This window comes from Haliotis asinina, chromosome 15, assembly GCF_037392515.1.
Source record: "Haliotis asinina isolate JCU_RB_2024 chromosome 15, JCU_Hal_asi_v2, whole genome shotgun sequence".
In the NCBI taxonomy this organism is placed as follows: Eukaryota; Metazoa; Mollusca; class Gastropoda; order Lepetellida; family Haliotidae; genus Haliotis; species Haliotis asinina.
Genome location: NC_090294.1, coordinates 30,891,491 through 30,915,661, shown reverse-complemented (window position 1 = coordinate 30,915,661; position 24,171 = coordinate 30,891,491). Strand labels below are relative to the sequence as shown.

The 24,171-nt window shown below is 40.6% G+C and overlaps 1 protein-coding gene across 1 annotated transcript; it reads left to right on the top strand.

The window, feature by feature from the left end:
* The first annotated feature begins 1,155 nt into the window (after positions 1–1,155).
* LOC137265958 (somatostatin receptor type 4-like) lies at positions 1,156–9,299 on the top strand. Its single transcript, XM_067801445.1, has 3 exons — positions 1,156–1,338; positions 3,419–3,486; positions 7,782–9,299. The coding sequence occupies exons 1-3, from the start codon at positions 1,257–1,259 to the stop codon at positions 8,637–8,639; spliced, it is 1,008 nt and encodes a 335-aa protein (XP_067657546.1). The 5' UTR covers positions 1,156–1,256; the 3' UTR covers positions 8,640–9,299.
* Positions 9,300–24,171: the final 14,872 nt, after the last annotated feature.

Here is a 24,171-nt window from a genome sequence, read left to right as displayed (position 1 = left end):
AAAGTGATAACGCTTTAGTGACTTCACAAACATTACACTCTTGTGCTAATGGGTTTGTGAAGCACATAGCAAATACGAGGTATGAGTATTAAAGGATATGAAAGGATGTTGAAATCCCCCGCGGTACTTCACTTCCGGGAGACTAAAGATGAACGGAAGTAGAATGACATCATGGTAGCATGGTTTCACGCCCTTTGGAACACGAACCGTTTCCACTGCAGTTTGAAATTTCAGGAAACACTAGATATCCTCTTGTAATAGTAATTATATCGATGAACAAACGGCCTCATCTCAATACCAGAGGCAACGCTCCCTTCAGTGTGGCCGCCCTTTCACTCTACATGAACAAGGACGTAATTAATCACACTGGTTGGCTGGGATATTTTGGATATTTTCTACGACTTTGCCGACATTCCGAATAGATTTGTGTGTGTGCGTGCGCGCGCTTGTGTGTGTTTATTCTCGCAGCCACCAAAATTCTAACTATTCCTTGTTGTGTGTTTCTGCTTGTTCGAATCCAAAATAATCACTGGTAATAGCCCACTGAGATGGTGTGCCATAGTTTACCATGGAGAACACACTTTGCCTTATTCATTTACACATAGCAGTTGTAGATAAAGGTGTCACCTAGGTGATTGGTAGAGGATGTGTCCATGTGTCCTGGTCTTTGGCGATGAAGTTCAAATTTCCACATTATTATAGTTATGGACCTGACTGAGAGCACCCCACCCACATTCCTATCAAAACACACGTCCTGGGGAGCTGTCTCAGAACAATATAGTTCAAATATCAGAACAGAGATAATAATGCGAACAAAAAACTGACGCCGATAATGTTGTTCTGGCTTCTGAATCATACTGTTGCCTCTCTTAAGACCACCATGTTAATCAGTACCTCTAGGTGACGTCTGTGATAATGTCTCTCAGTGTTATAAACGTAATTAGATGGGCAAGTGATACATGAAAGAGTAAACCGCAGTTGGGAATTCAGACACATTTAAAGCCCAACCCCCATTGTCGATGCTAGCTCATGAGTGGGAGGACGGTGTATCAACTTGTGTAGCACACACCTCTCATCGCAGCCCGTTGTGCTGACGGAGACGAGGACCCCACCGCGCTCTCCCACGAACCAATCTGCTGTGTAATGTTTCTCACAGACAGGGAATGTCCTGGGGATCGTCAGTGTGCTGGTCAGTCTGTCCGTGAATGACCACAGTGGAAGATATACATGTGACATTCTGCTGAAGTATTACCACTATGGGGGATATTGTTCTCATTGACCCAAGCGATAACCAGACTGTGTTTACCTTCCTGTCCGAGTTCAACAGCAAATGGAAAGGTGAGGTTTTGTCTGCTCCATTTTCTAGTTCTGAGGTTTTCAATTATGTTAGATTTAACAGCAAAATTAATTTCTGATACCCCATATTAAAGGAGGAAAAAAGCGGATGGGGTTTGTTGATACAATGATGGAAACGAATAGTGGAGTATATGAAAGGACACGAGTTGCTTTATTTATGTCCAGAATTTCATACACAGTGCAAAACATGGAAACATGGAACAGTAAAGAACACTTGTCCTTTCGCGTGTTCTCTTATTCATTTGCATGCCATTTAAAATATGGAATAGAACGCAGGTGAAAGCTGACAATTCGACTTAAGTTAACACTTACAAAATACGTTTCCCGCATGAGAAATCCCAGATGAAAGCAGGCTATGTTATTGCAGCATTCCGACTATCATGTTTATGGATCACCTAGGAATGATACCAAATGCGTGTTACTGTAAGATTACTGTTCGACTAATGTTGGTCGACATACTTGTTTTAGATACCGTTCGTTCATTGTGCATTGAATTCTCAGTACTAGAACAGTAACAAAACTCATAAACAGCAAGTATTCTGTTTCGTTGGTATTTTAGAAGTTGATGAAAAACAACAACAACAGCAAGATGTTTTCTGGGTGACAACGTCTGTATTTCACGATTAGGCGTTTGCGTATGAATCCAGATACCGCTGTCAAACAGTAGTGAAGTCCTACAGTCTAATATACATCCATTATAAGACTCTCCTATGCCGTAGTACTTCACTGTTGCTTCACAACAATATAAGACTTTATAACGAAGCATCAGAATATAATTTAACAAGTTGTCATCCGTATATCACATTGCCTTTGTCGCGTTATTAAGCACGTAAAAAGCGACTGGGCGATAGAATAATGTAGTAAAAATATGGCAGTAACAAAATACCACACAAAGGCTCTTTGCAACATTTTGATAGATGTCATTGTGGGGGAACTTCTCATAAATTCTTAAGCTTAATGTGCATTGAAATACGACACGAGTCAATAGGACGTTCTCTTGGCAACTACGAGTTATCAGACTCCTGGTGCAAAGCAAGTGCTCCACGGGATATGAAGTCATAACAGTTACAGAACCTCCAAGACCCAACTCCTCTTCCTGCTGGCAGTAGACATTGAGACCAAAGATTCAGAAGTTGAGGAAACTATACTATACTAGTTCGTTCAGGGCTTTAACATTACATGGACGGCTAAACTGTAGTGGAAATGATATAGTTCAGGAACTGTGAGAGGGACTAGCACACAAGCCGTGTCGGTTTCTGTGGGATGACAATGAAAGATGAATGTACGGTATGCAGCTTGCTTGTGATAGTGTTAGGATTCAGATGCTGGCGGGACGTTAGGTTCATATGTGCACATAAAATACACTGACACCATCTTCCCTGTCACAGCGATTTTAATCGCAGTTTTCCACAAGTGTAATTGGCTCAACTGTAAAGACACTTGGAGATTTGTAAGTCTGTAGGGGCGAGCAGCCTGTAGAGTCTCCGTTCTTGCTAATGTAAATGCTAATGTGGGGGTGGGGGTGCGTGGTCTGGCAGACAGAGTCGTGTGATTTGAGAAGTGTGCAGGTGCTCTATATCTCCTGCACCAGGACTACTGGGGTCAGAGGGGATCTTCGAATGTAAATCACGTCCAGTGACCTCAACGGAACACATAGTCAGTAGACATCAGTCGTCTTTGGTCACGCACGAACGTCGCTATGGGAATCTAATATGAAACATCACGTATTGGAAACAGTTATCCAAGCCGTTTATGGTAATAGCCAGTGTTAAGAGAAAAAGAAAGTATAAACCGATTATCGTTGAACATTATCAAATTAGCTATCAGCGAAAATAAAACGACACCGCAGCATTGGTAACGGTTGATCAAGAAACTCTGGAACAGACGGTAGTATAGCTTACATTGGGATTACGCTTTCTCGCTGAAGTACAGATTCCAATAGGTTAGGTTAGGTTAAAAAGGTTTAAACCCTTTGCAGCGAACGTATAATCCCCAAAATAATATGTCATAACGACGATAAATCCCTGCACGGTTGCTAAAGCTAAACCTTTTCTTTTTTCAGGCCAAACGGAGATTGAAGTGACTGTCCTCACCATTATATTTGTTGCGGCAGTAGCTGGGAACGGCCTGGTGAGTCCAGAGGATACTTGTTGTACAGGTATCGCTGATAAAGGTCCTGCGCGATTGTTATCCTGTCAACAAGAGGTGGCGGAAGAGGTTTCTTAGTGCCGAATGTACAGTCATATCTAGATTAATAAGTTTATTAATAATTACAATACTAGTATCAGCTACAACCACTACATACCTAAACATCATATGTGTGAGCACCAGATCAAGGGTCCAAATGACGGGATCTCAAGTATATTGAATAAATTTTATCTTCGAATTTCTATTCATTCTCTCCTAACCCGGAATGAATCTTACCATCAGTTAGTGCTGGATTCAGAACCAGTAACACATGATTATGTCTGACAAATGTGTCAAAACCAAAACAGCTCATTATACGATTATTATCGCATTGTTATTCCGATTATATTAAATGAATATGAAATATGAACCGCCATGTAACAGTGATATGTCCAGGCGTCCGCGAAAACATGATCGTATCCTGGCCTACGAGGGCAAATACACGAAAGGTTTGTAATGCTTCCAATCAGGAAGCCAGTTTAATTAAGGGCTTTTATGAAAACAATGCAATCGCCCTTAGCAGATCGCGACAAAACACAAGAGCCCTCTCGTATTAAACAGGCCTCTCGTATTAAAAAGTGACATCATAAGTGTGATCGTACTTCCGGTCGAACATATGCGCGGAAGCAGGTCACGTGGTCAGTGTGTCGTGCAGCAGATTATTATGCCTGGACGAAGTCAAATGAGATGCGTCTGACAGCCATAGTATATCTTCGTCCCTGGCACTGTGTGATTTATAACGGGTCATTACAGCGGGCAACGTACAATTAAGACCTCTCTGCTGTAAGAGTTCTATACTTGGCACTTAATTTCCCCTCAACACTCTTACACCTCAGCGTACAGGCAAGTATTATTCACAAACGTTCTACAAACTAACGCATCCTGTTATCAGAACGAGTACCAAAATACACTTGGCAGCCGACAGATCTCTAACGAAGGCCTCTTCAGATACCTACTGCAAAAAATTATGAGATTGGCAGATTCGAATAATACAAGGTTTAAAATTTGTTTGTCAAGGTTTAACTACAAGACACCTGTAATTCTGATGAACGCTTGTTTTAACAAAACCGTATCATTATATGTAAGTAAGTGTTTTGTGTTATTTCAATTCTTGCAGACCACCAAATTCAAATGGGATTATGCCATTTCACTTTTTATGTTAGGCATGTGACATTTTAGATGCAACTCTGACTTGACATGTTACTCATGCTCCTATCAGATCACTGTTGTACGTCATAGGCATAACCTCTATCTCACCAGAGTGAGTGCGTGAGTGTGGTTTTACTCCGCTTTTAACAATATCACGGCGGTGTCACCAGAAATGGGCTTCACCCATGTGGGGAATCGAACCCAGGTCTACGGCGTGACGAGCCAGCGCTTGAACCACTAGGCTACCCCAACGCCCCCTGATGTACCACACCAAGCCGAGGCATTATTACATGCCACAACGCATATGTCATACTGAATGCTGAAATATATTTTCCATATCATACAAATATGGTTGTGAACGCAAGGAACATGACCCATGTTAATCAAAACGATTTCATAGCAACACTTGGTGAAAGGATGACACCAGCCCCGTATTTACAAGCAATATGTAATAGTTTCTTACTTGTTAATGATATAATGTTTCAAAACATGTATTGCAAAACTATGAGTTTATCCGTATATCAAGGATATGTGTTTTGAAAGTTTATGAAATAGTTGTAATTAATTTTTCGTAAATATAACACTTTCAAAACCCGTCGATGATAATTTGACAGAAACAAGAATAAAATTAGGTCCTTACGTCTTGAAAATCACACGCTTTTTAAACTAGTTCATTTTTAGGTGAAACAGTACAGAAAAACCTGAAACTGTTAATTTTGCTTTAAGTTATAATAGTTTTGAGTCTACCCGTGATGATCCCGGCTAGAACTGGTCTTCATGATCAGTAGCATCAGATGCGACTAACGGGATCGGGTGGTCAGGCTCGCTGACCTGGTTCACACATGTCATCGCATCCGAACTCCGTAGAACGATACTCGTATTGATCACTGGGTTGTCTGGTTCAGTTTCGATTATTTACAGACCGCCGCCACAAAGCTGGAATATTGCCGAGTGCAATGTAAAACCAAAGCAAACAAAAACTTGAGCCGTCGACGGGGCACAAACATTTGTGTGCTACCGTAAAACCTATGTTAACTGAACCAAAACAGTGATAGTGTCATAAAGCCTATCCATGTTTTCCATTCGTCATTTATTTTTTATGTTATGGCTCGTGTATAGACATACGAGTTATCATGGCTCCTTGATGTCATTTCATCTGTATATATCGTGGCAGTCTGATATCGAAGTCTCTACAGTCCGGCGTTCAACAACAAACTAAGTGTTGAGTCAGGCCATACATTTCTCTGTGTGATAAGTAAGTTTGTGTCAGTATCACCTTAGAAACAACAGCATAATGTGTAATTTCTGCAATATTTGGGGCAAGCAGCTGACTTCCTTCTTCAGTGTTTGTTTCCCGTGTCACGACCATTCCGTGCGTGTGTACTCTCTGACACACCCAATTTCCCGCAGTGTCAGGCATGGTGCTGATAGGTATTGTGTTCCACCCTTAAGCTTCACAAGACGATCCCAGAATGCCATTATTCTTGTACCATTATTCATGGTTTCGCTGTCGTCAATGCCAGTAATTAAACAGTCTTGTGGCTCTGACAAAAGACTTCCATGCACCACCATCCTTGTATCGTCCAACGAATGGACACTGAATGAGTGTTTGTGATCACAGATATGCTGTCATTGAAGTATATGTTGCCACGCACAAATCAACCAGAAACACCAAGTTTGCAGTCGAGAATTACACTGCTTGACCGTGTATATGTCGAATAGTCAGACATACCTTTAGATAAAGTATTACCTACAGAGCTACGATGGTACACGGGACCATCAGTTTCAATGTAGAGAATGTTTGTAGAGTTTCAATAATTTTGTTTAACAATGAAATGCTATAAATGACACATGATGCACATTTCTAGATCTTCAAAGGTTAAATGATCAGTACGTATACGTGAAAATGATGACCAATTATTGACTGGTTTAATCTTCCTCTTCTGAAAATACTTTTGCCTTTGCTGCCATTGAGTACAATATGCATTACATATTTTACTTCAAAGGTAGACATATGTCTTCAAGAAGTTGTGGTATGCTTTACCTTTGATAGTATTTGTCAAATTTTCGAATATATTTTAGAATGGTCACAAGTCTGTACTGATTCTCAACACAGCCCCAGGGACGGTGAGGTAGCCAAGTGGTTAAAGCGTTCACTCGTCACGCCGAACACTCAGGTTCGATAGCCCACATGGATACATCGTGTTAAACCCATTTCAGCAGTCCCCGGTCGTGATATTGCTGAAGCTGGATTATTATACGTATTGAATGTACGTATTTCCTAGTACATCGCCATCACATGCATTGTATCTGGGAGCTGCTGCACGAATCTACGCTGTTTCACACAAAGTGCTTTCTATGGATTACTGCTGGAGAGCTACAGACCCGCATAGGCGGATCCAGAGTGGGTGTGCAGGCATGTGAAATCCTCCCTCTCTGCGCATGTTCACAGATGTACATGGGCCGATGGCCTAAAAAAACGAATAAAACGGTTGCTAATCATTTCACATCAGTTTTCTGACCACTATTTAACTAATGACATCATATTTATCAGCTTACGTATGGTTGCACAATACACAATCCCATAGGCCGCCATGTTAAAGGAGTTCTCGGCACTGTACATATGTTTTTCTATAAGTCTATGGAAATTACGTCAAGAGTCCCAATATAGCTGCACGGGTCTGTACTTTATGTCAGTGATAACGTGTCACAGGATAAAATGTTTTGTCATTAACACTGCACCTTACTTTCAGCACTCACTGATGTTGGCATAGACAGCCCACCTTACTTGTGGTCTGACAGGTACATCCTGGGACTTGGCACATGCAGCCCATATGACCGCTCTCTATAAAAGCTACATGTGTCAGGGGCCCAGCACACGCCATGTCAGGCAACAACTGTAGTATGTTGTTGTGGTCCACAGGTATGTTGTGAATGTTGAATGATTGTGGCAATTACGTAGATGATGTTTATTTTTCATGTATGACTTTTATTCAACATAACATCCAAGCATGTTTTTGGGAGAATTGCAAATGATAATTTTACTTGTATAAAGTACAATTAAGTCCACCGTGTCTGTTTCCTTGCAGGTTTTGCTGGTTATTCTAAAGTGTCGAAGACTACGCAGTGCCACCAATTTCTTCATCGCCAACCTTGCCTTCACAGACCTCCTGTTGGCGTCTGGCATCCCCTTCATCGCCACCACGCGCGTCACAACTTCCTGGGAGTTTGGTGACGTCATCTGTAAACTCGTGACCTACATCCAGTTCATCGCTGGGACGTGCTCCATACTGACAATGATGATGATCTCAATAGAGCGCTACACATACATCTGTTTCTCCCACCGAAGGCGCATGTCTGGGCAACTTGCATGCTGGATTATTTCGGGAGTGTGGGCCATCTCTATAACATTTCCGCTTCCTATTGCGCTTGCGCAGTCTGAACAAAGTATCCATCAAAATGGGAACGTGTACATATTTTGTGGAATCCAGTGGCAGGAAGGGTTTCACGCGGATGTGTATTTGATTTCGATGGGGATTTTATTTTGTATGCTTCCTCTGATAGTTCTAACTATATTCTACTACAAGATATTCCACATGGTGCGAACTTCGACTAGGAGGAGTCAGCTCCGTGGATCAACACGTGGGAACAAGCTTCAGGTGCGACTTATAAAGATGAGCGTGTTAATCGTGTTCATGTTTGTGACGATGTGGTTGCCATTCTATGTCATCGGCTTCTTTGGGGTGTACACGAAGTCCATTACGTCATCGAACTTTGTGATAACCATCATCCTGGCTATGGGCAACACTTGCCAGAATCCAATCATCTACGGATACTTCAACACCCGATTCCGGGAGGAGTTCAGACAGTTGTGCTGTTGTGGACAGGCTGACCGACAACAGGCGACGGCCAATGTGCCCTCTACAGAGGAGGCAGAACGATCATAGGGAAATTGTAAGACAGTGAAGGTGTAATAGAACCGAAATGTACCCGCGTATGTTCAACGAGTCCGTGTAAGATGCGTATTGTCCATGATTCATCTTCATTGCCCATGCCGTTAACCCAGGACGACCAGGTCAGAACTGGCCTTCAGCAATACTTGTCGTAAGAGGCGACTAACGGGTGGTCGTGGTCGTTGACGCTCTATGTGCTATCGTTTCCAAATTCCGTACAGCAGCATTGCTCATGTCAATCACTGAATTGTCTGGTGCAGACTCGATGATTTACTGACCGCTCGCGTATGGTGGCTGGAATAACACTGAGGGCGGCGTAAAACAACAACAAACAAGAGTTTGAGCCGTCGATGGGGCACGTAAGTTAACTATAGCAAACAGTGATGGTGTCATAAAGCCTGTCGATGTTTCCCATTCGTCATTTTCTTAATGCGATGGCTCACGAATGTACATATGAGTTAACATGGCTCCTCGATGTCATTCATCTGTATGTATCCTTGTAGTCATATATCAAAGTCTCTACACATACAAGGATCCTTAAAGTTATTATTACGTTTGTACATATAGTTGTCAGTGAAGTTCAACAACCGGGCAAAAGAAAGTATACACGTGTATTCCACGCAGGACATAAATTCAGCCAATTTGAAATGGTCACTCGGCGGTTGGTAATTTGTTAAGGGCATGACAGGCGATAAGTATCACACAAAAGGTTTTCCACGTAATGTTTTGCCAAGAGTAATGTTTCTCAGGTCAAATCCAATGCTTAGGTACACGCTTCGTTATCCCGGCAGTTAATATTACAGACTTTAAAACTCCGCCAGAGGAGAACCAGTCTCCGGTATCTGGCGGAGCAAATTCCATTGCTACACAAGGCAAAACTGTGGTGGAAAATCTTTATTAGTAATAGGGATTGTCTCGCGAGGCGCTACTTCCGGTACTTAGCTGGTTTCCGGTTCCCTTTGGTTTCTCCGGCTCATGCCAGCTTGCGATATGCGAGTCAGGGCCAGACTTACTTGCGGTACCGGATTTGAGTTCTGGTTCCAATCTGCGGAACCGCTACGTCTGACTTTACTATGCAAGATCAAGTGTACTTGTCTCCGTGACCTGGCTACGTAGAGGCGCTCCACCATCTCAGCATGCAGGCCACGACCATTGTTGAGAAGTGGATCATGTCTTCTGAAAATTGTCTGTAAACAGTATGAATGACAATGTTGTTGCAGCTGTGATTTTACGTCGCTTCAACAGTGTCGCAAAATCAACTGTCTGAATTCGAAGGGGTTGAAGATATTTAGTCTTGACTGAATGGTCACACAAAACCACGTAACACTGTCCCATGTGCTGGTTCGTCTGTAAACATTGTTTCCACGGGTGTCATTGTGGAAGTGTCAATATGTTTTTTTAATAAGTTTAAAAGTGACACGTACAGTCACTAGACAAGAAACTCATGAAATATCCAATCTGTTTCGGTAAACGCAGTCCGAAAAGATCCAAGTTCTTCAGAAATCATGCTTGTCGTAAGAGGCAACAACGGGATGGGATGTTCAGGCTCTTGGTTGACATGTATCATTGTATCCCAATAGCGCATATCGATGTTCATGATGTTGATCACTGGATTGTTTAACGGTTTAAAATATTGCCGTGACAGTAAGATTTGTGAGCCCCGTTTAAACCAGCGAAATAGAACTCGGACAAGTCTTAAATATTCAATGATATATTGAATGACAGTACAGATCTCCAATACAATATTGTGGAGGCACAAATCTAAAATATCAACTTGCCATAAAAGGCGAATCAGCTTGTCGTAAGAGGCGACTAACGGGATCGGGTGGTCAGGGTCGCTGACTTGGTTGACACATGTCATCGGTTCCCAATTGCGCAGATCGATGCTCATGTTGTTGATCACTGGATTGTTTGGTCCAGACTCGATTATTTACAGACCGCCGCCATATAGCTGGAATATTGCTGAGTGCGGCGTAAAACTAAACTCACTCACATATCAACTAAATGTCTACAGTTACCGCAGTCTTGATTCTTATTCATGTACTGATTGAGGAATGAGTTGACGAGGTCAGTTGACTGTTAGCAGACGGACGAGTGTAAATACAAACCAGCCCATTCTCTGAAAAGGTGGAACTGCAAATCCTAAGCAAGATAGGAGTTACAACCAAACTCAACGTATAAACTCAAAAAATGAAAAGTGTAATCAACGTGACATCGCAATTATATTAACAAAAACTCTCGACAATTGTCTGGACCAGATTCGCTTAATTACAGACCTCAGTCTAAGTAAACATAGTCTCAGTACTTTTCTAACAAAACCTAGTAGGGGATCGCGTCTGGTAACCTTTGAGATTGATCAGAGCTCAGCTTACCAATTGCGCGAAAGTGGACATTCGCACTTACCTTCTGAACTTTTACCTCGGAAAGGTTTGTACCCGAACGATTCTGAATGCTATTTTCCATACGATCCTTTCCAGGTGATGCACATGGAGCACGATACAACGCTGTCAGCGGTGAGTAAACAGTCACTGAAAATAGCGTGTTTGTCAATATTCAAGAGTGTACGCTTGCGGAAATATTAGCTTATGGTAACCATGTCATCAATAAACCCTAATCATATATACTTCAGGCCAAATGCAATTACGAGTGTTTTATGCGAATATTCGTGTACTGAGGGATCAGTGTTTGTGACACGGGATTTTATAAAGTCCCGACAAACCCTGATAGGTTAAATCCGTTCTGCCTTCTCGCGTTTGATTGGACAGTCATAGGTCGCACGCGACCTCTTGGTACTAGGTTTTGTTAGACCAGGGAGCGTACGTTGTAGATTATCCCTGGTTAGACTCAGTGGAGGAGTGTAACACAAACTACTGAGACTAAGTTCACTAAGACCGCTGCCACAGAGCTGGAATATGCAGCTGGGTATTGTAGTAAGCCTACAATTTCATAAGGAATATTTGTCTGTTATTTATCTACTCCGCTGTCTAAATCAGGCTTGCGTTTTATACAGTGACATTCGCTCGATGAAAAAGAATGATGTAAACTGAAAGATGGTCATATGTCACATACTGAATACAGGAGACGTTCAACTGAGTACGTGATACTGATCGGGTTAGGGCAGGGATAATCTACATATACATAGTATACATAGTCTCCCGGGTTAGGGGAATGGGTATCCCTTCCTGATTCCTAACCGACCAGGTCGCTTCAGGATAATAAAGACTGGTCGACAATTTAAGCAACGTTGCAGTTTACGGGTGATCACACGAAACACAAATACCGGCATTTTTAAAGTTACGCTTTTCTGTGGTTCTGTGCTTTAGACGGTGTTACTATTTTATGCTTGTTTTGGGGTAGAATAGTAAAAGTAGATGTATGAACAGTTTACATGTTATGTTGTATATGCTACAACTTTACACGTCAACGCATTTTAATACTACTACTTCACTCTTGAAGCTTTACTTCAAATGGTATATCAGTGTGTTTGATGGAGACTGTATTTATATAGCGCTTCTAATGTACTGTAATATGTTATATTTGTGATTAGACTTTCTTGGTAAAATACAAATTCTAATGCTTTTTGAGTCCCATCCGGGACAAGTGTTAAATTGATTCGGCTCCCACGGCCGAAAGCTATCAATAATGATTACACAATGCCATTTAGAAAGTGGTCAAATGTGCGATTATGTGCCTGACTCTGAGGGTGTGGGTTCGAATCCCGGATGGGACTCAAGTACTAGAATTTGCACTTCACCCAGAAAATGTAATCCCAAATATAACATATGTTACATTTGACCACTTTCTAAATGGCATTGTGTAATCATACTAAAGTACTGTCGGAAATAGAAGAAAAGGTGTTTTTCGGCTTTTACTCTATCCATTAAAGCATCCAGAAAAGCATGTTTACTCGCACAATCGGACAAAAAAATACAAGTAGCTGCTGAAAACAATAGATCAGACTATAGATTGCAATTAGGTCGCTCAGCCAGGTATGACGACGGAGAGTCGGCTCAACTGGCATGGAAAGCACGTGCTGCCGACTGGCGCCAGGGGTTATCTCAAAGATATTGTGTGCTTTGTTATGTGTGTTGATTATGTCTCATCTATTGATTAACATCTTACCTGGATTTTTTCATGAAGTTTATGTAAAATATTTATGATTTATTACATATGTAAGATATGTAAAAGAGCATGGTACCTGAATTCCCCTAAAGGGTTATTATATCTTAGCAGTTATCTCTATCCCCCAGTCCGACCCCATCCATCGTCTGCTTCACCCGTCCAGGTTTGGCTTTTGAGACGACCCCTTCTACCTGTTTTTTTGTTTGTTTTTTGTTTGTTTTTTTATATAGTGATAGACTCCGTGGTAGCTACATTCTTAATAGTTTCAGCGTGAAAATTCTTATTTTTAAGACAGATATCGTTAATAATGAAGCTAAGTTTAATTTAAAAATTTAATTTAAAAAGTGTCCTTGATAACACGATATCATGGCACACTAATTTGCATAACTGTAGTAAGGCCGAGCTTATTTTAACAGATATTTCACACTTTCCCAAATCAAATACATAAATTGTACAGATAAATGTGGAAAAACCCAGTTAGTTATTTGGACGTACTGTTCGCCTACAACCTGTGCTTGGTTACTCGTGGTCTAAACCTAAATCTAAACCATGTGTAGTGGACGAATTACACGGTGGTGATTATATTCCTTGCAAGCAATTACTCTCGGAATAATGGACCCAAGAAAAGTCCTCTTCAGAAAAGTAGTGAAAGTAATACAAAATCAAACACTCCACTCCACGTTGAGGAAACATAAATTGTCCCACAGTGGCGTGTATATTCTGTGACTCAACACATTCCTACTTTCTTAAACTTAAAATACATCCTAGACTTGCGCATGTCTCTACAAAATATTAGATAATAGAATGTAGTCCTTACTGTCTGATTATCTAGACTTGCTTCTTTGAAAGACAGAATTACCATGCATCCATAGTCTCGGCATTCGATACAGCCTTGGAGGAAGAAATACATCCCTACGATTTGTCGTCTTATTAAGTGGGATTAACCTCAGATTTATGATACTGGTGATTATTGGTATATATTTATCAAGTATACCTATGTTTCTGCATTTAAGTATGTAATTGCTTACCATGTCCGTCACTATAGCAACATAATGACAATGTTGTTTAAATCTAATCTTCCATTCCTATACGATACCTCCCTCTGTGAGGAGCTGAGAATACCTTACTATAGAATATACACAATAACCTATTCAGGCATGTTGTGCATGGTATACTAGTTCAGAGAAGGGCTATACTGCCTCATAATGTTCATAAGAAAGACAACATTTTCATTACTGCTTGAGATTTTACAAGAGATAGCTTACAGATCAAGCATTGTATTTTTTATTCTGTTTAAAATGGGTAAAGTAATGTGCTGACTAAGAGGCTAATCCCTTTTCCCTACAGACACTAAAGCCCATTGCTGTGATCATATACAAGTACTGACAAATAGGCTAATCCCTTTCCCTACAGACACTAAAGCCCATTGCTGTGATGATATACAAGTACTGACAAATAGGCTAATCCCTTTTCCCTACAGACACTAAAGCCCATTGCTGTGATCATATACAAGTACTGACAAATAGGCTAATCCCTTTTCCCTACAGACACTAAAGCCCATTGCTGTGATGATATACAAGTACTGACAAATAGGCTAATCCCTTTTCCCTACAGACACTAAAGCCCATTGCTGTGATGATATACAAGTACTGACAAATAGGCTAATCCCTTTTCCCTACAGACACTAAAGCCCATTGCTGTGATCATATACAAGTACTGACAAATAGGCTAATCCCTTTTCCCTACAGACACTAAAGCCCATTGCTGTGATGATATACAAGTACTGACAAATAGGCTAATCCCTTTTCCCTACAGACACTAAAGCCCATTGCTGTGATCATATACAAGTACTGACAAATAGGCTAATCCCTTTTCCCTACAGACACTAAAGCCCATTGCTGTGATCATATACAAGTACTGAGAACCAAAAGAATGTGTTTTAGAATTATCATTTTCAGAACATTTATCAAGAAGCAACTTTGTAGTTGTCTTTCTCTGTCCAACACGTATATGGAGAAATCAAAGTCCAAAGTCATATTTATGAATGAGTGTGAACGAATTTGATCTTCAGGATGTACAGCATCCACATGTCGCCGGATGTATTTCCCAATCCGTTACGCATCCCTTACTTCATTCCTCTGTGCTCATTTATGAGCGCTTCTTCTCTCAGTGCTTCTCTGGTTGTAGTACTAGTAGTATCTCGTGCTTTACCTGTTCCGTAACATCTCATGCATTACCTGCTCCGTGACGTAGGCATCTTCATATTGGCGACTTCATGTCACCCCACGATGTGAGTTGTTTCACCCCTCGGCCATACATCATCTCATACTGATGTCATATTTTACAGTCCACATTATCAGCGGCTATGACCCGCGACGCACACATAAAACATCAAATTATCCTTTCAAACTTCATCAAAGTTTTCCACTGATATTCTTATAATAATTTTCAAAAATACAGACAATACTGGTCGAGAGCTGTGAATGCCGAGACAGCAGACTCGACAAGTTGATCCCGGGTGCCGTTATACCCTGAGTATCAGTATTCTTATTGTTCTCATTTTCATAAACACGCCACAAGCAAGTTCACTATGGCCAGTTAGGTTCATTATATTATATGATTCATAAGTACTGATAATTACTAGATACTGAGAATATCCATTGGTTCGGAGTGAGATGCAATTACACATCATCTCTTTGTCTTTCAATAAGACCCGTGAAGGTCCCGGGGTAGAATAGGCCTTCAGCAACCCATGCTTGCCATAAAAGGCGACTATGCTTGTCGGAAGAGGCGACTGACGGGATCGGGTGGTCAGATTCGCTGACTTGGTTGACACATGTCATCGGTTCCCAATTGCGCAGATCGATGCTCATGTTGTTGATCACTGAATTGTCTAGACTCGATTATTTACAGACCGCCGCCATATAGATGGAGTATTGCTGAGTGCGGCGTAAAACTAAACTCACTCACTCACTCTTTCAATAAACCACCTTTATCTCTACTTTACACAGAAAAACTGAAGGAAGTCACTAGAGTTTTCCGTTTGGAGATGTTGCATGTTATGTATTACGCTTTTTATGATTTTTAGACCCGTCCGGGTAGAATAGGCCTTCAGCAACCCATGCTTGCCATATAAGGTGAATCAGCTTGTCGTAAGAGGCGACTAACGGGATCGGGTGGTCAGGGTCGCTGACTTGGTCGACACATATCATCGGTTCCCAATTGCGCAGATCGATGCTCATGTTGTTGATCGCTGGATTGTCTGATCCAGACTCGATTATTTAGAGACCGCCGCCATATAGCTGGAATATTGCTGAGTGCGGCGTAAAACTAAAACTGACTCACTCACTTATGTTTTTTTTACCCATTTCTAACTATATATGTACTCATTTATGTACTTACAATGGAATGTATTAGAAAGGCACCACTCTGTTATCACTGATAATGGAATTTGGAAAACGGAATTTGAACCCAACTGTGCTTGAAGTAATCTGATTATGACATATAAACGCGATGCACACAGAGAAGTACGTGCATTGATGTGTGACCACGTGAACCACCAAATCGCCTAAAAATAGAGAAAATGTGACGGTTCCTCAACATCTTGACAGATCATTCGGCTGTGTGCCAAAATCACACCTAAAGTTTGAACAGCACTCTATTGTTTGCCTTTACCTAAAGTCACGTTTATCCCGGCCCAAGATCACTCATATAAGGAACAGGTTCACGTTACCGTCCAGAACAGACACCACTATATGTGGGTAAGTTGTCTAGTACTTAGAGGGTCCAAACAGTGCCACCGTCAGCTAGGGCTGCGTGCGCACAAAGCCCATATCGACCCGATACTTACACCGAGACACCCATAACATGTGGTGTCTACATAGATGTGTTGAATCTTCAGACGGTGCTCTTTTCGCCAGATTTCATCTCAGTCCTGCAGATGGAACAATCAGAGTCTGGTGCCGGAGTGAAAAACGCAACGCTGACTGTTGCATTCAGCAGCTAAACCGCAGGGTTGGTAGAAGCGTCATGATTTGGAGAGGGACTGGTAGTCATGGCAGACACATCTACACATCTGTCGTGGTCGAGTTACAGCTCAAACGTACGCAGCGGAGATACTGAGATCAACCGTCGGTTTCAATATGCTGGCAGATGTAGAGACGTCTTCACATTTTGCAACTGGATAACGCACGCCCTTAATCGGCTGAACATAGCATGAATTTGATTCAGCTAAACAACTTTCCTGTTATGTCTCTGGATCTGGTGTGGGGAGAAGGGTTTCAGCGGGGTCTAATCGTCCATGAGTTGGAACTCGTTCTGCAACGAAGTCTGGCTTCAGATACTGCCAGCGTCCATAAGCATGGTCATCGTATCAATGAAACGAAGATGTGTAGCTGGGCTTCACGCAAATGGTGGTCGTACCCGTTTCTACCACTGTAGAAAGTCTTGAGTACATCTGAAATTAAAAGTATGACTCCCGCCAGTCATTGACTTCTGGTTTCTCTAAAAGATGAATATTTGGTTTCGTTTTCGTTATGTTTCCATCATGATTGACAATTCAGTTTAAATGTCAGCAGGAGCAAGTTTCTTATTCATTTCGCGGATAAACCGTTTAATTCCGGTGATGTATTTCCAATGGATTTCGACATATTACACTTAAGGTCAGGTACAGTATTCCATTAAAGTCACCACTCGTTTAGAACAACAGAAGCTACCACCACATCCCAGATCCATAAAAGACCCTAAAAATGGTTCGTCAGTTGTTTCTAGCATTCGGTCATCACGTCGAAGGCCCAGGTTCGATGCCCCATGTGTCTCCGCCCGTCATGTTGCTAATATACGGAATCAAAAAAGAAACTTCACATTCTTTCTTCAGGGCACTACGAAAGAACAACAGATGGTAAGGTGGTTAAATTGTTATTATTTCATTGCTGAGATATGTGTGATGTACTCGATACACTGACAGTGCCACAATCAGTTCCATTAGGCTACACGGCCGTTCCAAAACATGGGTATACAGAATGTCGAGTCACAAGAAAATTTGGAATTTCTCAGTTCAATATTGTGTATGGCCGTGCATTCACCACTGCCAAACACCGTCTCCCCATCGACTGCCTGATGCTTGTGAACACGTGGATAGGGATTCTATGTCATTGCTCTTGCAAGGCAGCGCCAAGTTCTTGCAAATTCTGAGGTTGGTTCCTAAGACCACGAAGTCCTCTCCCAAGTACATCCCAAACGTGCTTTATTGGATTAAGGTCAGGAGACCTCGATGGCCAGTCCATGACGTTGATTCCAGCGTTTTGAATGAAAGTTCGTGGCAACATCGCGGTATGTTAGCATCATCATGCTGGAACTGTAGACCTGGACCATGAGCCGCCATGAAAGGAACGAGTTCAGGGGTGAGCACCTGGTCGCGGTAAGCAGCATCTGTGAGGTTTCCACGGACGACCAGAAGTCGGGAACGGTTGTTCACACATAAAGCACCCCACATCATGCAACATCCTCTCAAAAATCTGTCGACTTCCTGTACACAACATTGGGCTTGCTACATGCAAACGGCACGTTCACGTTGCACATTTGACAATCGTGTCATTTAATGTACCGTTGGAACTGTGGTTTGAAAGTGTTTTTTTCCAATTCTGGAGGCCAATGCAAACACGTGCAAATGAAGAATACTTCGATGCGAAGATCACGTGAAAAACCAGACTTCATTTGCACGACGAATGGATGGGTTTGAGTGGGTTTTGCTAATATTTTTCTAGAGTCGAAAGGTACATTTCGGATACATAGATGTATCGTCAGATAAACATTATTCGTTATTTTTAAACAATTACATTTTGTGAAGTTTCTTTTTTTACTCAGTATATATTGCTAATGGCGGCGTACACAATACTCAGTCACTCTTTGATTTTCAGGCTGGATGAAGTGAAGATAGTCATGTTGTTTCTGGAATAGAGGTACTCAGTACATCATCAAAGCAGAATTTGAACATTCTGGTAACGTGCCCTGACTTGACTGAAACAGGAAACCAATCCGAAGGATAGCTAGGGAAACACTCACAAACACGATGACGTGTCATATTGGACTATTTCTGTGTTGACATCAAATTTTATCAATTTGGTAAGATCGATTATAATGTCAAGATAATATACTTATGTGGAATGTAATCTACTTAAATCCAGTGACAGTAGATGTAAAAGTTTGAAAGTTTGCAGAATGGAACAGCGCGAGAAAATCTGAAGAATTTAAATGAGTTTCTGCGTGTGGACGTACTAGATCACAATGGAACTATAGGAGTCTGTTTTGTTTATGTTTTTCTGGACCTAAGCAAGCAGAATATTCTGTCAGCACTATAGCATACACAAATCGGCTATCTATGTATCGTTAACAAATTGCTGGATGTCAACTGATCGATCAGATATTGTTATACCTGCACATATTTGTTTGCTGTATGATTTAATTGCTCATTAAATTGAATGTTATATGTACAATCAATACAATCAATCGCGGATAATGAGTCGCAAAGTCGTGCATTGAAGTAAACCTGAAAAAATAGAGCATTTACTCCGTAAAGCGACACAAAAGCAAGTAAGAACTGATACACATATTTTCATGACTTACCGCGATCGTTATGTGCATTAAAACATGTCAAGAGAAAAAAAACTACATATCAAAGAATACCATTTAAAAAGTTGACGAAGATTGTAGGGGTGACATCATTACATCATGAAACAACGTTACAACAAAAATGGCAGGCACTGAATGCACAATCAAAGTATTGTCTGAAATAAAAACGAAAGTTTTTTTCGCATTTGTATCTACAATTTATGTAGTGAATATGTGAAAGTGTCAAATATCTGTTAAACTATCAGTGGTAGGGAGAGAGGAAACGTGGAAAGAGAACTTCACTGAGGAGAGATTAGTGTAGAAATGAGTAAAGCAACGTATTTGGAAGAAACTGTGGCTTTATGCATATTAGTGGGTGATGAAATTGTGTTAATGTGGACACTTTTAAATGCCCAATTTAAAATAAATCTTATTTGTAAACGATAACTAAACTGAATGCTAATTTTATGAGTGAAACTATTAGGGGTGTAGCAAACATGGAACCTCTCTATGACTAGGAGTTAGGAGGGGTCGTTTCAAAAGCTAAAACAGGTGTTCCTGGCGATGGTTGGGGTCAGGCCGTGGGGATCAAGATATCAGCTGAGATAAGGCAATCCTTTCGAATAATTCAACTGAGGAAACAAATGCCATATCATAACAATTTAGAAATTATATCCAGTCCTGTCGATGTTCGGGTGGTCATGCCACATAATATATCATGGGACGCTTAATGCGATGGCTGTTTAATCTTTTCTATGGGTATCATACTCTTTTATATATCTCAACATAAATGTTATGAAAGAAAGACAGGTAAGATGTTAATCAGTAGATGAGACATATTCAACACTTTCCGTCGTCATACCTGGCGGAGCGACATATAGTCTGATCTATTGTTTTCAGAAGCTATTCGTGTTTTTTCTACGTCTTTACGAGTAAGCATGTTTTCCGGACAGCCTGTTACCCATACCAGTGAACGTCTAGCTTAGCAATTGTGTAAATTCAAGGAATACAGAGTAACAGCCTAAAAGGAGTTTTTCCCCATTTCCGACAGTGTTATAGTGTCATCAACAGTACTAATCCAGGATACAAGTTAGACCACGATATAAGAAGTTTCTGTTGTTACCAGAGTACAGTCAGACGATGATAATGGTGTACACAATTATATTACAAATCACAGAATTGTGTACAAATGGTGTACACAATTATATTACAAATCACAGATTTGAATTTAAAACTAGTCATTAAATCTAAAACAGTGTAACTATAGAGGACAAACAAGGTCGATCACCATACTAGGGACCATAGGGAGTTACGGTACATACGCTTCCTGCATGAACCGTAACTAGATTTACGCCATCCCTTCAGCCGTAGGCCTTGGAGGAAATCTAGCCATGTATTTGAAAGGCACGTGTTCTACGATTAAAAACGTGGAAAGTTTTAAATGACTTTGAATGTTTATGGACTTGGGTATCACTTGGCGTAGGAAGAAGGTATAAAAAGTAACTAAAACAAAACCGGATCTAGTGGTGATATTCTAGCTTCAAATGTATTGGAACCCTGGACCAGTATCTATTTACGTTCAAGTCAAGGATTGTGTTTCCCGGAAGTACTCTCTTTGAAAAAGGCATCAACGGCCAAACGTTCTGGTTTCAACAGTGTTTTATTACATAACGGCATGTTTCCAGGAAGTCGAAAGACTTGATGTATACATATCTGAATGCTACGAAGGTTAAAATTATAAACTATTTCGATTTAGTGTTTTTTGTCTGTGAAGCCAAATGGTAGACCTTCTAAACGGAACTCCGTCTATGTCCAAACGATTCTATGTATGAGTTAGGAGATCTATTTTTTATTACAATAATTTGCTTCTCGCAGCTATCGACTTTGTAAGGGCTTCTTCCCATTTCATTGTATTAAACGTTTAGATCACTTTGTCTTCTTACTATTATTGATATAAAGTATTTCATGCTGCCAAGACACCCACGTATCAACATTTATGCAGAACTAAATCCATACCTCGCATCTGAAACTAAGCAACAAGTGCGACACATTAATGCTTCAAACACTCAGAACCTTAGTAGGTGTGTCAAGAGGTTCGACAAGTGGTGCGTTTTGAAGCACTTCTAAATACACATCAAGTGGTTGGGTAGGTAGGCTGATAGATAGTTGATGTGTGTCTGTTGTATTTGTCTGCTTACATGAGTCAATTAACGAGTTCATGAAGGGTATTCAGTGTGGGACCTTCATGCCAGTAATAGTAGTGGAACATGGGTCGTGTCCAATTGATAGAAGAAAGAAACAGGCAAAGAGAACATGTATCTCGCCCGTGTAAGTTGGAGTACAAGAAAAAATACCAGGGCGCGAAGGGTTTACAACATTTTGTCATTATAAAGATAAGCAGTGGTGAAGCTCAGCGGTAAAGGCGTTCACTCTTTACGAAGAAAACCCGCTCCGTCTTCCTGCATGTGCACATTGTGTGAAGTCCTTCCCTAGTGCTCCCGACTGTAGGGCTTAAAAAGTGTACACCTTCGAAGTAATGGCGCTACATACAGTAACGTCTTCGCTGTTGACCTTTCAACGTTCAGATCATTTTCAATTGATGAATATGTGTTCTATTTTATCAGTAGTTAATATGGACTTTTTTCGTCTATGCCTTTATGGCCACAAACTACTTTGTTTACTGCTACTAATATGCTCTGTACATACACTGTAAGCACGTAACTGTATGAATACAAAAATACATCTGAATAAGATAGTCTGCGTTAGTCACTGCCATTAAGCGAGTGGGTACGTTAGAGTACAGAATACTAATGTATCCAATAAAGCTGATATTTTACCCACATGGGGTGACTCAGCTGTGACAGAACTATGTCATATAACTCGTAGTATGTCAGGGATTCTCACACAATAAGATTGGGATCAATCACCGTATGAATCAGGGATTAGTAAAGCCAAACTGAATGCTTGTTGTTCCAGCCCCGAATACCGGAATCTGATAAAAATAGTTCCAACATGAACATGTTTCACCGTAATACAAATATACGCGTACAAAAGCAATACTGTATTGATTGTGTACAAATTCAAAGGAATGAATCACAATAAATGATATTAATCAGTCGAACTTATTAGTTTCTTTAAGTACAAGAAGGTACTTGTCCTCTTAAAGGGGTACTTGCCATGGCACCGATTCTGAGATTCCGTATTTGACAACTCGCATATACACAAAGATATTCAATAATTACTGCTCTCAATAAATGAACTTAATCAGTCGAACCAATTAGTTGACCGACTACTGACTACCTGACTAGTTCGCCGAATCAGGAACTTAATTCACCGGCTAAGATCCGCTCTCATCCTCAAGCATACGCGGTTTCAATCAGTCATAAATAGTACTGGAAGTGCGTGGCATCCGTTTTCATCGACGAACTTTAAAGGTAGGATGTTCAGTACAAGTGTCCTACAAAAATCATTGAACAAAGCTGCATGAAACAAACGATATATTGGGAAAAGGATAATTAGGCTATTCGACCACGGGCTTTCTTTTCATTTGCATATACACAATTAGCAAACATGACAGACACTGCGTTATTGATGCAGAGTAAGCCTGTTTACAGATGCCGAGTTGTTTCATTGCATTGTCACATTTAGCAAGCCTCACAAGAACAAGGTCTTTGTCTTTTATTACATGTACACAATGAACAAGCCTGACACGTACGCAGGCTTTGTCTTCGTTATATGTTCACACGGAACAAACCTGACACGTACTAAGTCTTTGTCTTCATAATATATAGACATTTGGCAAGCTCGACAGGTACTAAGTCTTTATCTTCATAATATATAGACATTTGGCAAGCTCGACAGGTACTAAGTCTTTATCTTCATAATATATCGACAGTTGGCAAGCTCGACAGGTACTAAGTCTTTGTCTTCATAATATATAGACATTTGGCAAGCTCGACAGGTACTAAGTCTTTATCTTCATAATATATAGACATTTGGCAAGCTCGACAGGTACTAAGTCTTTGTCTTCATAATATATAGACATTTGGCAAGCTCGACAGGTACTAAGTCTTTATCTTCATAATATATAGACATTTGGCAAGCTCGACAGGTACTAAGTCTTTGTCTTCATAATATATAGACATTTGGCAAGCTCGACAGGTACTAAGTCTTTGTCTTCATAATATATAGACATTTGGCAAGCTCGACAGGTACTAAGTCTTTGTCTTCATAATATATAGACATTTGGCAAGCTCGACAGGTACTAAGTCTTTATCTTCATAATATATCGACAGTTGGCAAGCTCGACAGGTACTAAGTCTTTGTCTTCATAATATATAGACATTTGGCAAGCTCGACAGGTACTAAGTCTTTATCTTCATAATATATAGACATTTGGCAAGCTCGACAGGTACTAAGTCTTTATCTTCATAATATATAGACATTTGGCAAGCTCGACAGGTACTAAGTCTTTGTCTTCATAATATATCGACATTTGGCAAGCTCGACAGGTACTAAGTCTTTGTCTTCATAATATATCGACATTTGGCAAGCTCGACAGGTACTAAGTCTTTATCTTCATAATATATAGACATTTGGCAAGCTCGACAGGTACTAAGTCTTTGTCTTCATAATATATAGACATTTGGCAAGCTCGACAGGTACTAAGTCTTTGTCTTCATAATATATAGACATTTGGCAAGTTCGACAGGTACTAAGTCTTTATCTTCATAATATATAGACATTTGGCAAGCTCGACAGGTACTAAGTCTTTATCTTCATAATATATAGACAT

Coding starts and splice junctions, on each gene's coding strand:
- LOC137265958 (XM_067801445.1), top strand. CDS start 1,257: ATGGGGGATATTGTTCTCATTGACCCAAGCGATAACCAGACTGTGTTT. Junction 1,339..3,418: donor GTTCAACAGCAAATGGAAAG/GTGAGGTTTTGT, acceptor TTCTTTTTTCAG/GCCAAACGGAGATTGAAGTG. Junction 3,487..7,781: donor CAGTAGCTGGGAACGGCCTG/GTGAGTCCAGAG, acceptor GTTTCCTTGCAG/GTTTTGCTGGTTATTCTAAA.